The 15,238-nt window shown below is 42.1% G+C and overlaps 1 protein-coding gene across 1 annotated transcript; it reads left to right on the forward strand.

The window, feature by feature from the left end:
• Positions 1-7,884: 7,884 nt before the first annotated feature.
• Positions 7,885-12,369, forward strand: LOC141018087 (zinc-binding protein A33-like). The gene is made up of 6 exons (XM_073492965.1): positions 7,885-8,557; positions 8,720-8,815; positions 8,902-9,132; positions 9,218-9,240; positions 10,623-10,741; positions 10,928-12,369. Exons 1-6 carry the CDS (start codon positions 8,159-8,161, stop codon positions 11,437-11,439), a joined length of 1,380 nt encoding a protein of 459 aa, XP_073349066.1. The 5' UTR covers positions 7,885-8,158; the 3' UTR covers positions 11,440-12,369.
• The last annotated feature ends 2,869 nt before the right edge of the window (positions 12,370-15,238 follow it).

Genomic DNA, 15,238 nt, shown 5'->3' on the forward strand with positions numbered 1-15,238 from the left:
CAGTCAGTCTGAACGTCTTCATTAGGAATCACCAGTTTTCCCATGATGCCCCTGTGTGGCTGCCTACATGTGTAGCGCCCTGTTGGATTATAGCCAGTAGGAGGCAGTATGAGTGTGTTAATAGCAGAATACTGCCAGGTTAGGGCAAAGAGGAAGTTTTTTCGGTGAACGGCATTCTGGGAAAGAGAGAGAAAGAAAACGAGCGCGTACAGAGACTGCCCGACATGTTGATGTGTTTTTGCCAGTCCCGCTGTGAAAATAAAAGTAACGTTTTCCACACCACGTCGTTGTGTTGTAGTGGTGTAACAATTTGGAGGTCCTACCGAGATTTTTGAAAGAATATTTTGCGGCGGACGACTCTTTTCAACTCCGGAAAAAGACTGAAGACGTCGGACATGTGCGAGAGCAGCAAGTCAACTGATAGGGAAGCGGTAGCTTAAGGTAACAGTTGAAGTCTAGCTAGGTCGACACGTCCCGTTTTGTTGTTTTTCCATAGTGTTGACAGTAAATAAAACGCTACGCAATATGTCGGAATGCAGAGAAGAACTCCTGATGGAGATAGAAGCTAAACTGCTCGGACTGACTGTGAAAGAACTACACCGAGTCTGTGAGCTCTGTAAAATGGCGGAAGACATTAAAAGTAAGACTCGTCGTGCTTTGGTCAAGCATATCACAAAGTTTTGTGAACGTGAGGACTTTCTGGAGAGGGAGGACGAAGGCATGTCGGTGCTTTTGGAGCTGAACGACGCACTCGACGCTCTGCGAGAGGGCCCGGTGGAGACCGACGGGGGAGCACCGCCGTTCGTCCTGGCACCTGCGGCTGCGGAGGAGAGAGAGGTCGAGGCGGCTCGCCCAGCTCAGCCCACGTCGGAAGGACAGCGGGGAGACCGCACACTGCTCGTGCCGACGCTGGAGACACACATCGCTCCGGAGACAGCGCGGGAGGAGGTGACTCCAGGCAGAGGTAGAAACTCCCTCGGTAACAGCTGCTGTGCTTCCAGTGGCTTCAGAAAGGACTTCCGGATAAATGGACATGTTGGTGAGTCCACATCAAGGGACACCCTCAGCTTTAGCAGTCTTGAACACCAGATTGAAGGGGGTTTAAGGAAGGGTTACACGGAAATGGAAATAATGGAGGCTGTGATTCGTGCTGTAAATCCTGGCTTGAAATTGAGAAGTTACCTGGAAGGAAAAAGAGATCTCACTTTAGCCACACTCAGACAAATCTTAAGAACACATTATGCTGAAAAGGATGCAACTGTACTGTACCAACAACTAACAAAAGCTGTACAGGGCCCTGGCGAAACTGCACTTGATTTCCTGGTCAGAGTTCTTGATCTGCGTCAAAAAGTTTTATTTGCATCTGAGCGAGCCCAGTCTGGCCTGAAATATAACCGAGAACTTGTACAAAGCCAGTGTTTCCAGTCCATCATGACAGGCTTATCAAACGATAACATAAGAGCAGAAATGAGGATGTATCTGCAAGATGAGCTCAGTAGTGATGAGTTGCTTCTACAGAAAATGCAGATCGCCCAGCATAATGAAAATGAGAGGGTCCAAAAGATTAAAGTCACAAATAAAGCCACTCATAGAGCAAGTCTGAGTACAGTAGAGCAAAGTGGTGATGACAATGACTCTTTCACAACAACAGTAACGGCTAAACCAAACAAACCAATTCGAGAAAATCCTTTATTTGCAAAAATAGAGGAGAGCAACACAGCAATAAGGGAACTCACAGGCCAAGTAGCATCCCTTGTGCAAACTGTCCAATGTGGGAGGCAAAACAGTGATGTCAGTCAGACCAAAGCTCCAGCCAATGCTTTTAAGAGACCTAAGAGACAATGTGTAGCATGTCAGCAGGACAAAAAGGACTGCAACCATTGTTTTAGGTGTGGTAGTGACACACATTGGGCTAAGGGGTGTAGAGTCGGGGGCAGACAGAAGTCGTCGGAAAACTCGCAGAGGTTGTGACAGGGGGACATGGCATGACCTCAGAGTTAAAGTCCCAACATGACCCAAAACTGAACCCTCAAGCAGAACCTGTAAATGTGGGCACCATAAAGGGGTTAAAAAAGACATTGCCCACTCACCACCCCACAGCACAGTCAAAGTCACATGTGGAGCTCAAAGAAGAGAAACCCTCCGGCCCATACAATCTCAGTACAAAACGCAAACGAGTTGCACAGCTTATAGGCAAAAAATGTCTTGTCTGGTGCAAAATGAACACTGTGAAGACTCAAGCCTTGTGGGACACAGGAGCACAAGTGTCCATCATGAGTGAGGCATGGAAATCCCAAAACTTACCTGATACAGAAATCCGTCCAATCAGTGAACTGTTAAGTGATGATGAACTACTGGATGTAAGAGCTGCAAATGGCTCAGAAATCCTTTTTCAGGGCTGGGTACCAGTTAGTTTCAGTCTGTGTGATCCAAAAGTTAAAGAAGCAGTGTCTGACAATATACTGGTTCCAGTGCTGGTGAGTAAGGACATAGTTCAGAGACCCATCATAGGATTCAATGCCATTGTCGAGATGTTATCAAGCAAAAATGATCAGGTTCAGCCTAGTGACAACATTGCAGTGCTAAGAAACTCACTGAGGTTAGGATCAGGAAAGGTAGAAGCACTACTAAATGTCATTCAGGGAGCTACAAATGAGAATGTTCCTTACTTTGTCAGTACAGGGCGCACAGCTACTGTAGTTCCAGCAGGACAAATGAGGTGTATCACCTGTCCTTGCAAAACAGATCTGAAAGTGAAAGCTGAAATGTTATTTGAACCTGAGGTAAATCTGTCATTGGACGAGGGACTCACAATTAACTGTCAGCTGTTAAATGTTTCCTGTTCCACACGTAAAGTTAACATTTTTGTGAGAAATGCCACACAACATGACATCACAATGCCAGGCAAAACTGTGATAGGGAGCTTACAGAGAATCACAGACAGTTACCTTGTGCAGCCAGAGGAACAACAGGTTAATTCAGTAGCTGTTGAAACTCTCCAGGCTCCACCATGCTCCACTGCAGACCCACCTCAGGGTGACCCCCATGAAAAACTGTTTGATCCACCTGTCAGCCTGGACCACTTGACCAGTGAGCAGCAAGCAGTGGTCAAGCAAATGCTCAGGGAGGAGTCAGGAACATTTGCTAGGAACAAGGATGACATTGGATACATTGAAAACCTGAAAATGGACATTAATTTAACTGATGAGATCCCAGTAGCCAAAACATACAATGCCATACCTCGTCCATTGTATGATGAGGTCAAGAATCACATCCAGGACTTGCTAAATAAAGGTTTCATCCGCAAATCTACTTCCCCATATGCAGCTGCAGTAGTTTGCGTGAGGAAAAGAGATGGGAGTCTAAGACTTTGTATTGATTACAGGGGGCTTAATAAAAAAACAATCCCAGACAGACATCCCATACCACGGATCCAGGAGATACTTGATGGTCTGGGAGGGAATGCTTGGTTCAGTGTGTTGGACCAAGGTAAAGCTTACCATCAAGGTAATGTCAGTGAGAGCTCAAAGAAATTCACAGCCTTCACCACCCCGTGGGGACTGTACGAATGGAACAGGATCCCATTTGGCCTCACAAATGCACCCTCCGCTTTTCAGCGTAGTATGGAGGAGAGCCTTGAAGGTCTCAGAGACAAAATATGTATTCCATACTTAGATGATGTGCTGGTCTATAGCAAAACTTTCACGCAGCATGTAGAAGATGTGAGATCTGTCCTCAAACAACAGCGAGCTTGTGGAATAAAATTGAGGCCAGACAAATGTGACCTGTTCAAAAATGAAGTCCGTTATGTTGGTAAAGTGATCTCGGCTGAAGGCTACAAAATGGACAATAAAGAAATTGAAACTGTACAAGCACTCAAGACAAAACCCCCAACTAACATCAAAGAGCTGCGCAAACTTCTTGGTTTCCTAGGCTATTATAGGAGTTATGTGCAGGATTTTTCCCGTCATGCTAAGTGCTTGTACGACCTTCTCTCAGGAGGCGGAGCCCAAACTACTGAATCAAAACCCACCTTCCGGTCAGCAGGGGCAGGACAGCTCCCCCCACATCACAAAATAGTGTGGACTGACACTCATCAGACAGCCTTGAACTATTTGATTGATGTTTTAACTAACCCACCTGTTATGGCTTATCCAAGGTTTGAAGATCCCTTCATTCTTCACATCGACGCATCGGAACAGGGACTGGGGGCGGTCTTGTATCAGAGGCAGGAAGGCAGGCTCAGAGTTATTGGGTACGGTTCACGGACATTGACACCTGCAGAAAAAAACTATCGCTTACATTCAGGTAAGCTTGAGTTTTTAGCGCTCAAATGGGCCGTTACAGATAGATTTAGAGACTATTTGTTTTATGCGCCCTCTGTAACAATATACAGTGACAACAATCCAGTTACATATGTTTTGAGTACAGCTAAATTAAATGCCACCGGACATCGCTGGGTGTCCGAGCTCGCCGACTTCAATATAACACTCAAGTATCGCCCAGGGAAAGCAAACGTGGACGCAGATTTCCTGTCTCGTGCACCTGTGAATATGGACTCTTATATGAGTGAGTGTACAGAGCAGTGCTCCCCTGAAGCATTGAGTGTAATATTTAGCACAGTTGAAACATTGAAACAACAGGAAGTGGACTGGATCTCAGTCATTACCTGCAGTCCACATGTTCAGGAGTTAACTGCTGTAAATCAGCCAGATGTAAAAGTAACACATCAAGAGTTACTGCAAGCACAGTTACGAGACTCTGTCATATCCCGTGTGCTTCAGTGGAAAGCATCTGGTCAAAAACCAGACAAAAGTGTCATGAACAGAGAAACAGTGAAAACCAAACAGTTGCTTCATGAATGGAGGAGACTGTATGTTTCCCAAGAGGGTCTGTTACAACGCAAAACGTCAACTTTCACTCAAATCGTGCTTCCAGAAGAGTACAAAGACTTTGTTTACAAGTACCTTCACTGTGAGATGGGACACTTAGGGGTAGAGCGGGTGGTAAACCTTGCTAGGCAAAGGTTTTATTGGCCTGGGATGCAAAAAGACATTGAGTTTTTCATAACTAAAGTTTGTAAATGTAACATCCAGAAAAAACCCACAGTGTATAGCAGAGCCCCCATGTGTCACTTACCTGCTACAGCTCCTTTTGAAATGGTCTCCATTGACTATCTTCACCTTGAAAAAAGCAGGGGAGGGTATGAATATATTTTAGTGATCATTGACAACTTCACTAAATTTGCTCAGGCTTATCCAACCCGTAACAAGTCAGGCAAGACAGCAGCAGAAAAAATCTTTAATGATTTTTCACTCAAATTCGGTTTTCCTGCAAAAATACACCATGACCAAGGTAAAGAATTTGAGAACCACTTGTTCAGACAGCTGCAAAAATACACGGACATGACAAACTCAAAGACAACTCCCTATCATCCGCAAGGGAACCCAGCTGAAAGATTTAATCGCACGTTGTTGTCGATGCTGAGGACCTTGGACGAGGAAAAAAAAGGAAATTGGAGTGACTATGTTGGTAAGGTTGTTCACGCCTACAACAGCACCACGAGCGAGGCAACTGGATATTCTCCTTTTTACCTGCTCTTCGGTAGACATCCCCGTTTGCCCATTGATTTGATATTTGGAATAAATGAAGAGGAAGGATTTATTTCACATCAGGAATATGCTCAGAAATGGCAACAGCAGATGAAAGAAGCATACGACATAGCATCCAAAACCATTAAAAAGACTAATATGAGAGGAAAAACATATTATGATAGAAAAAGACTGAGTTCAGTGCTTTACCCAGGTGACAGAGTCCTCGTTAGGAATATGTCAGAGCGAGGAGGACCAGGAAAATTGCGTTCATACTGGGAGGGTCAAATACACATAGTGGTCTCTCGTAAGGGGGAAGACAGCCCAGTCTATGAGGTAAAACCTGAACGTGGCACAGGAAGGGGCAGAGTTCTCCATCGCAACATGCTGATGCCATGCAATGCTTTGCCACTTCAGGAATCAGCTCAAAGCACTGTGAAAAGACAAAATCAGATTCAAAAAGAGAAGAAACACAAGAACAGTAAACCAAAGGAAACACCAGAGGACTCAGAGAGTTCAGATGAGGAGGCTTGTTTCTGGGCTCACAAACTGAGGCACCATCATCATCATGAGGAGCATAGGAAGCAAAGTGTGGCACCTCCTATCACTCCTGAACCAGAACCGCAGCCTGAACTTCATGCTGAAGAAGAGGAGTTCAGTATGGAAATGCTTGTGGACAATGGTGTGACTGAAAATGTCACAACTGGACATGACACTCTCGAGATCACACGAACTGTTCCTTCTGTAGACCTGCCCAGCACACAGGAGCCAGAGTCCCCTGACACTCTGCCACGCAGGTCACAGAGAGAGAGAAGACCTAGAGAGACACTGACATATGACTCATTAGGCCGACCCACTCATCGTGTGGTGGGGCCTCACACTAACTCCATGTATGTTGATACACTGGCACCCATGTATGGACAGTGTAGTGTGCCCTGGCTCCTTCCACAGATGTTGGGAACACACCTGGTTGGTCCTATTTTTGTGCCTACAGGATACTACTGAAAAAAGTTTGTTTTGTTTATTATGGACTGTGGTCAATATTTGAAAAAAAATGGACACATGAGCACATAAGTTTGTGAACTGAGTTGTAACCGTCCATATGTGTGCCACAGGACAATACAGACTGAAGTAAGAACATAAAAAAAAAAAAAAGGTTTTGTTTTTCAAGATGTAAGTAACACAGTACAGATGAAGTGTTATTACTACATTGTTTATGTTAATGAACAGAAGTTCTATTCACAACCCATATGGTAAAGATTAGTTATGACATTAAAAGATGTAAATGGAATAGTTTCAGTAGACAAGTTTAAGTCAAAAGTCTCCATGGAGTAAATAGTGAGAAGATGGAAATTATTTTTGTCTCAAAGCATAAATATGGTACTGTACTTTCGTTTCAACTACTCAGAAGTAGACTATCATCGAGTCAAGACACTGTAGTGTTTTTGCAAGAGTAAAGTGTGAAGAGATCACATAGTATATGATTGTACCGTACACTTATGGTAAAACCATTTAAATGCACTTTAATCCATTCATTTCTTTATAACTTTCAAGAGAAAGGTATTGTCATTGTGTTACATGTTGAATTGAAAATGTTATCTTCAGATGTAGTTATTAGTTGAATATTGCTGCCACATTCTTTAAGCAACCTGCACTATAAATGCTAATGTTGAGGACAACATGTGTTTAGCAGGGGAGGATTGTAGCGCCCTGTTGGATTATAGCCAGTAGGAGGCAGTATGAGTGTGTTAATAGCAGAATACTGCCAGGTTAGGGCAAAGAGGAAGTTTTTTCGGTGAACGGCATTCTGGGAAAGAGAGAGAAAGAAAACGAGCGCGTACAGAGACTGCCCGACATGTTGATGTGTTTTTGCCAGTCCCGCTGTGAAAATAAAAGTAACGTTTTCCACACCACGTCGTTGTGTTGTAGTGGTGTAACACATGCACACATAGCACAGGGATTAATCATTATGAGGCAATGCTTAATGTCTCCAGTGTACTGTCATCTCTCTCTCTCTCTCTCTCTATCTATCTATCTATCTATCTATCTATCTATCTATCTATCTATCTATCTATCTATCTATCTATCTATCTATCTATCTATCTATCTATCTATCTATCTATCTCTCTCTCTCTCTCTCTCTCTCTCTCTCTCTCTCTCTCTCCCGCTCAAGTCAAAATGAGATAAGACAAGTTATGTGTGATTTCATAACTTTGAAACTCAGCATGACACTGGAAAATTGCTGCAGGACAGGACTGCAGAGATGAAAAAAAAAAAAGGAACAACTCCTCCCTCTTTTCTCAGAAAACAGGAAGAAGTCACAGGCAGTCAGCACCAAAGGCCGCTTGTGGTGAAGTATTTGTAAGCAAAAATAAGGAGGACAGTCCAGTAAGTAGGACTTTTATTTTTGTCACGTGGAATTTATGAGTGTTTGTTGAAACTATTTGCAACAAAAAGTACTGAACCTGAGCACTGGCTGAGCAAATAACAGACGATCTGTGAAAGTGAAAGTAAAGTTGTCTGTCTGAGACAAGCAAGGCCTGACAACCACAGGAGAAATCAACAGAATGGCTGCTAACACGTCACCGTCTGAAGTGGAGTGCACCTGCCCTGTGTGCTGTGATATCTTTAAGGATCCTGTTCTCTTGCTGTGTGGTCACAGCTTCTGTAAGTCCTGTCTTCAGGAGTGGTGGAGACAGAGTAGACAGCAGACGTGCCCGGTCTGCAAGGAAATCTTTCAAAAGGGTCAGCCTCCACGTAATCTGGCACTGAGGAACCTGTCTGAAGCCTTGAGACAAGAGAGGAGTCAGAGAGCTAACTCTAAAGAGATCTGCACTGTGCACAGTGAGAAACTTAAGCTCTTCTGTCAGGACGACCAACAGCTCATCTGTCTGGTCTGTCGGGATTCACAAAAACATAAGAAACACAACTTTATCCCCGTCAACGAAGCAGCAGAATCCCAAAGGGTGAGTAAGAAAATACATGTAGTATGTATACTTTAATAAAAACAACCGAGAAAGGTTTTGGATGTGATATTTTTGACACAGTCTCTGGAATATTTTTTTATATTGCACAGCAGGCAACCTGTGTCTAATCCACTGTTTAATATGTTTACTATGTCCCTGAAGACCCAACTCAAGGTTCAACTGATCACCTTAAAAAGCAAACTGGGCTTATTTAAAACAAATAAACTCAACTGTGATAAAATGGAGAGCCACATCAAGGTAAGTCACAGACATAATGGTCGTGGAGGCAGAAAGCAGCATGTTGTTGGATGCTTCGATCTAAAAGTCAAACTGTTTCTCCTCAGCTCCAGGCTCAGCAGACGGAGAAGACGATCAAAGAGGAGTTTCAGAAGCTTTACCAGTTCCTGCGAGCAGAGGAGGCTGCTCGGATTGATGCAGTGAGGAAAGAGGCGACGCTCAAGACTGAGGCAATGAAGATCAGGATTGTAAATCTGACTGCAGAGATCTCCTCCCTCACACAGTCAATTGAAACCGTAGAGAAGGAGATGAGGGCTGAAGACATCTCATTTATGCTGGTACTTACTGTTCTTATCTTAATATTGAATATTTAACAGAATTAGAGGTGTTGATTTGTTTTCCTTTTTTCTCTTTGTTTGACAGAATATCAAATCTACTATGGAGCGGTAAGTTGCTCTCTGTTCACTATCAAAGCCCAAATGAATGATAGTCAGCATTTCAAGTGTCGACTGCAACATTGCAGAAGCAGGTTGATGGTAGTTTGGGACCAGTACTGTATGTACTGGGGAAATTAACCCAACACCAATTTGGAAAAAAGACAGAAAAATACTGTGTATGCATATCTTCCGTTCTCTGTTTCCATTGTTTTAGTTGTAGTCAAGCCCCTTTACCAGTATGAGTTTCTAAAGCATAAGCTCTCGTAACTCTTGTGTGGCTTGTCAAAAAATACCAGTCATGACCATCAAAGTAAAGTGTCATAAACTAGTATTACCCACACAGGGGCGGTTCCTCATATGGGCAGTATTTGCAGCCGCCCAGGGCGGCATTCGTGGAGGGGCAGCATGAGTGCCTGCAAAAAAACAAAAAAAATACAGAGCAGACAGTCGCCCACAGTAACCGGCTCTGTAGCAGCCACCTCTTGGCTTATCTCGTCATCTTTGGATTCATTTCATCCGGTTTTTGTATTGCTCATTTACACGTCAAGTCAGCTATGTCATGTTGCCTTGTGGGGAGTGGGCGGCTGGGCACCCTCTGTTTTGTAAAGGTGCGTCTGCTGCTGCTGAGTAAGTCTCATAGACAGAGGCTGTGGAAGAAGAGGAGGGGGAGGGGGAGGGGGATAGGTTCACCTCTGGACCTCAGCTCTCCTTACTGGTGCTGTTGAGCGGTGAAGCAGGGGATTCAGAATCAGATTCAGATTCAGAATCAGAATCAGAATCAGAATTCCTTTATTAGTCCCGCAAACAGAGAAATGTGTGCGTCACAGCAGCCAAAGGACAGTTCATTATAACAATAAGCAATAATAATAGTAAAAAATAAACAATATAATAAAAAGGTAAGAAATAGAATTGTATATACATAATATGTACAAATATAAACAGTGTAATTATAGACAGTGTGGACAGTGTATTGTTAATAAATAATAAATATGAGTATGAAAATTTCCCAGTTACTGCAAACCAAAATGAATACATTTGTATTTGTATGTATACATTCATTTTAGATTCATCTAATAGTGCACAACTAATGCAATTAGTAGGCTAAAGTCAATCACATCACAAATTGCTTCCAAATAAAGCACATTTCAGTCATAATAATAATGTGAATATTAGTTTAATAAAAAGTTATGAAGGTGAGGTTCACCCAGGGTGTCATGCAAGCTAGGACCGCCACTGTACCCACATATATATCAAATGAGTTTGATCTGATGAAAATCCAGTGGATTGTAACTTTAAGGTACTTATAACCTTGTGCCAAATAAAAACCTTAACAATGTGGGGTATTTTAACATATTTGACTAGTAATGTGTAGCTGCCTGATATTCTTTCAGATCACAGTGCAACCTGCCAGAACCAGAGATTCCATCAGGAGCCCTGATCGATGAGGCCAAACACCTCGGGAACCTGTTGTTCACAGTCTGGATGAAGATGAGGAACAAAATCCAATACAGTAAGAACAATTATCTTGTTTCTGCCTAAATTACATTTTAATCTGCAGTAACAAGTTCAGGTAACTGATCAACTTTATTGTTAAAACAAACCACCAGGCAGTTCTATGAGCACACTGCAATGCTTTTAGTAAAACATAAAAAAAACAACATATTTTCTCTCTTTTGCTTCCATTCTTTGTCTGAAGCACCTGTAATTCTGGACCCCAACACTGGCAACTCACTATTGACTATATCAGAACTCATGACCCGTTCAACAAAAAGCGTAAAGAGTCAGCCGCATCCTGAAAATCCAGAAAGGCTGAGTGCCGAAGAAACTCTTGGCTCTGGAGGATTTAACTCTGGTAAACACTGGTGGGATGTGGAGGTGGGGGGTTATTGGGCTCTTGGTGTGGCTACTAAAACCAAGTGGCCAATCTGTCCAAAGATGTGGGGCATCTACATGTGTGTTTGCACCGACATTCTGCGTGAACTTACTCCAAGGGATTATGTGAAAATTGTATCTGAAAATTCATTTCCCCAAAAGGTCAGAGTGCAGCTAGATTATGACCAAGGAATACTGTCGTTTTTTGACCTTGATAAGAAAACACTTGTACACACCATCAGACACACTTTCACAGAGCCAGTCTTTCCATACTTTGGTGAGAATGCAAAAATCCTTCCAGCTGAATTGTCAGTGGGAATAAGAAAACCCAGATAAACATTCTGCATTACTGCAGAGGTCAAACAACAAACTGAGGCCATATTAGCCTTAACGATTCACAATGTGACCTCCCTTGGCAAATCTTTAACTTGTTGCCACATAAAGTTTATATTATTGTGTGATATGTATATATTTTTGAACTTTTCCATATTAAGTTTATTTTTGTCAGATTTCAGTACAGATGAGTAAATGTTGGCCTATCTCTGTAACCTTTTGATGTCTATGATCGATGATATGATTTTACACATGAAGTTCAGGTTACTTGTCATGAGGAGTACTACACAGTGTATTAAAACAGAGTTATAATTTTTGCTTTAGTTCTGGAGGAGTTTTCTAAACTCTTGTGACTACCCAAACATTTTGGAAGTGCAGTATAAATGTACATCTGTTTGATATAATTTAAAATAATTCAGTGAATGTTTTAAATTAATTACAAGCTGGTTGATGTACAGCCAAATGTAAGGATCTGTTGAAAGAGATTAATCATGTAAATATTTTTGATCAGCCTCATATTAAGCTATCATATTTAATTCAGTATTTCTTGTTTTTTTATGTTTACTTGATTTGGGGTTTTTTTTCCCAACCTGAACTGTTTGTTAGCTGAAAGAGGGTGTTCAGTTTTCACAAAATTCACTTTGAGGTAAATGTGTGATTTTGGGTTGTGTGAATGAATATAATTGTACATCCTTCAATATTAACCAAAATGTATATGAAGCCAACTGTTGTTGAGCTTTGGTTGTTTTTCAGGTTCATGTCAGCTTAACTCTTGTGCAGTGGAGGAAATAGTTACAGTTATTATGCTATTGTGCAGTTACCAATCATGCACGGAGTCCAGGGTGTCTGCAGTAATATGGATCTTCTGATCTATGTAACGTGAATGTAAAACAAAATAAATAACAAAATAAAAAATATTGCAGCACACGGTCAGTCTGAACGTCTTCATTAGGAATCTCCAGTTTTCCCATGATGCCCCTGTGTGGCTGCCTACATGCACACATAGCACAGGGATGAATCATTATGAGGCAATGCTTAATGTCTCCAGTGTACTGCCATCTCTCTCTCTCTCTCTCTCTCTCTCTCTCTCTCTCTCTCTCCCTCTCTCTCTCTCTCTATCTTTCTCTGTGTTAGCCGCTGACACACACACACACACACACACACACACACACACACACACACACACACACACACACACGAGTCCGAATCCCCACACTGATACTGAATCTCACTGGTATTACAGCTGGAATGCCTGCTATGTTTTTTCAACTAATGAAAGAATGAAGAAAAACAAACAGAGGGGCCAAATTAAAAGAGAAAAAGGACAGAGAGACGAAAACACACTGAGGGAGGAAAGGAAATAGAGGGAGAAGGTGGCGCACAGGCGTCTCTCATCCACTCTGTATTCCTCTGCATGTTTCACATGATGAGTGTTTCTGAGGGCAGTTTTTCTCAGGACTAATGAATCAGAGACTGACTGACTGACGGTGTTCGCTCGAGCGTGGTCATGAGGGCACTTTTCCTCTCCTTAAGACAAAATTCAATCTTTAGAGAGAGCTAGAAGAGAAAGAGTGATACTCATCCATGAATTTAATTGGGCAAAGTGTACATCAGGTTTTCATACCTCTGTCCTAGATTGAATTCATGTCAGCCTAATTTGATGTTCGTGTCATTTTATATGGTGTTTAAGTCAAAATTGATCCCTAAGTGTGCTAATTTTAATGCAACTGAGCAACAATCTGGCAGATTAACCATGTTGGAATCACACCCGTCTTCTTGCCGTTGTCTTTTTTACTTTTCTGTCTACAAATAGTCATTTGTCTTGTATAAACCATTACTTAAGCACAAAGGAATGACGGCAAACCAGCATATCCAACTTTCCTTTTTTCCCCTCAAAATCCCCTTTAAATGATCAATCACTGGATGTTGACCAGAGAGCACCAAGGAGCCGCTGAGTACAATACGTCAGATGTTATTTTACTGAAAATCCCATTTTTCTACTAATCAGATGAAATAAACACATTCATCAGAGGTTTTCTCAAAGCGCAGGACATTGTTTTTGTTACCGTGAGGAAATCAGTTTTGTCCCAAAGCTTTACAAAGAGAATCAATCACATTTAACATCAATGATTTTTAATCCATGAACGAAAAGGCCTAACAGCTATTTGTGTGTACGTGCTGTGTATTCATGTGAGTGTGCTACTCATAAATCACAGGAGTGAGTGAGGAGGACGCTGTAAATGAACGACAGATGAAAGGGCGGAACATCTCCTGTTATAAGAGTGCCAACGTGGCTGTGAACTGGAGCCAGAACAGTGAGCAGATATCGAGTTAAGACACAGTTAGAAAGAAGACGAGAGACAAACAGGACAGGAGAGATTTGTCAGTGGGCCAAAGGTCTGAGGCAGAACAAATACATAACACAGAAAGAAAAAAAGGGGATCGTTACGGGTTCTCTATAGAACCCTAAGGTGGAAGATGTAGGTTGATACAGGCAATTGACTTATTGTATGTTATTAAACTTGTATATATTATAGATTAATAGTTATTCTTTTTAAATTAGTCGTAGTGGAATTAGCGTAATATCATAGCAACTGCAGAATTATTAAAACATTATGCGGCCAACCGTGGCAATGAAGGGTTTGAGATATTTACGTACAAAGCTACAGAACCCTTAAAGGTTCTATACAGCACCATTTGTTCTTTGAGTTTGTGTGTAGTTTGACTTCTGAGGGAAACTGTGTGTGCAAATGTTTGTGTCTTTTGGCTTGTCGAGAAAGGATTTGCAAACGCAGACGTGGGACTGTGGAGATATATGTTACATAACGGTGAAAACAAGCATAAAATGTGATGAGCATGTAATCAGAAATGAGCACGACATGCTGCATGAGTACGCCGTGATCATTATCTAAATTAGTGCAGAGTAATGTATAGATACAAGAACACACGCCAGAAACACACACGTGCACTTTTATGTGGCTGTTTCTCCATCTGCTCCTTGTTTTCAGGTCCCTTTTGGTCACTTTTTGCTCATGTTATTGCGGTCTGGATATCTTCAAGAAACGGACTCCAAGTATATGATGTTGTAATTTCTCTCTCTCTCACTCTCTCTCTCGAAGGGTTTATTGTTGTGTTTGGCGTTTATGTTGCGTTTGGAGGCAATCATTGAAGAATTTGAGCAGCACGTGTCCTCTGCAATCATAATCATGAAATCCCAACTGGTCTCTCACACACACACATACAGACACACAGACACACACACTCGCTGGCCTGATTGCTACTCTGTCTGGTCTGTATAAGGTTATACATGCAGATTGAATGTGTCAGTCAGGACCTCACAGGAGGACGTTGGGAGAGATGGTGAGGTAAGGAAGGAAGGAAGGAAGGAAGGAAGGAAAGAAAGGAAGGAAAAGCCTTAAGCTGTACAAGCTTAAAATGTGCATAAGTAAAATAAAGCTGAAGCTTTCTTCAAAAAACAAAAACACCTACCTACTTTTTTTTTTTTAAAGGAAGAGTTCACCCTAAAATGACAATTCAGTCATTTTCTTACCACTCACCACCATGCTGATGGACAGTCAGGTGAAGTTTAGTACTCCACAAAACATTTCTGGAGCATCACAGCGAAACAGCAGATAATGACTGAATTTTCATTTTGGGGGGAACTGTTCCTTTAAAGCTCCCTCTTCCTCTCTCTAACACACAGACACATACACACAGACACACACATACACCAGCACTGGCCAGCCTAGATGGTCAAGTGCTGTGATAAAGTGCTGTCTAGTGTTCTCTCACTCTCTAAGCC

The sequence above is a fragment of the Pagrus major genome, chromosome 22, assembly GCF_040436345.1.
Source record: "Pagrus major chromosome 22, Pma_NU_1.0".
Lineage (NCBI taxonomy): Eukaryota > Metazoa > Chordata > Actinopteri > Spariformes > Sparidae > Pagrus > Pagrus major.

Coding starts and splice junctions, on each gene's coding strand:
- LOC141018087 (XM_073492965.1), top strand. CDS start 8,159: ATGGCTGCTAACACGTCACCGTCTGAAGTGGAGTGCACCTGCCCTGTG. Junction 8,558..8,719: donor AAGCAGCAGAATCCCAAAGG/GTGAGTAAGAAA, acceptor ATGTCCCTGAAG/ACCCAACTCAAGGTTCAACT. Junction 9,133..9,217: donor AAGACATCTCATTTATGCTG/GTACTTACTGTT, acceptor TTTGTTTGACAG/AATATCAAATCTACTATGGA.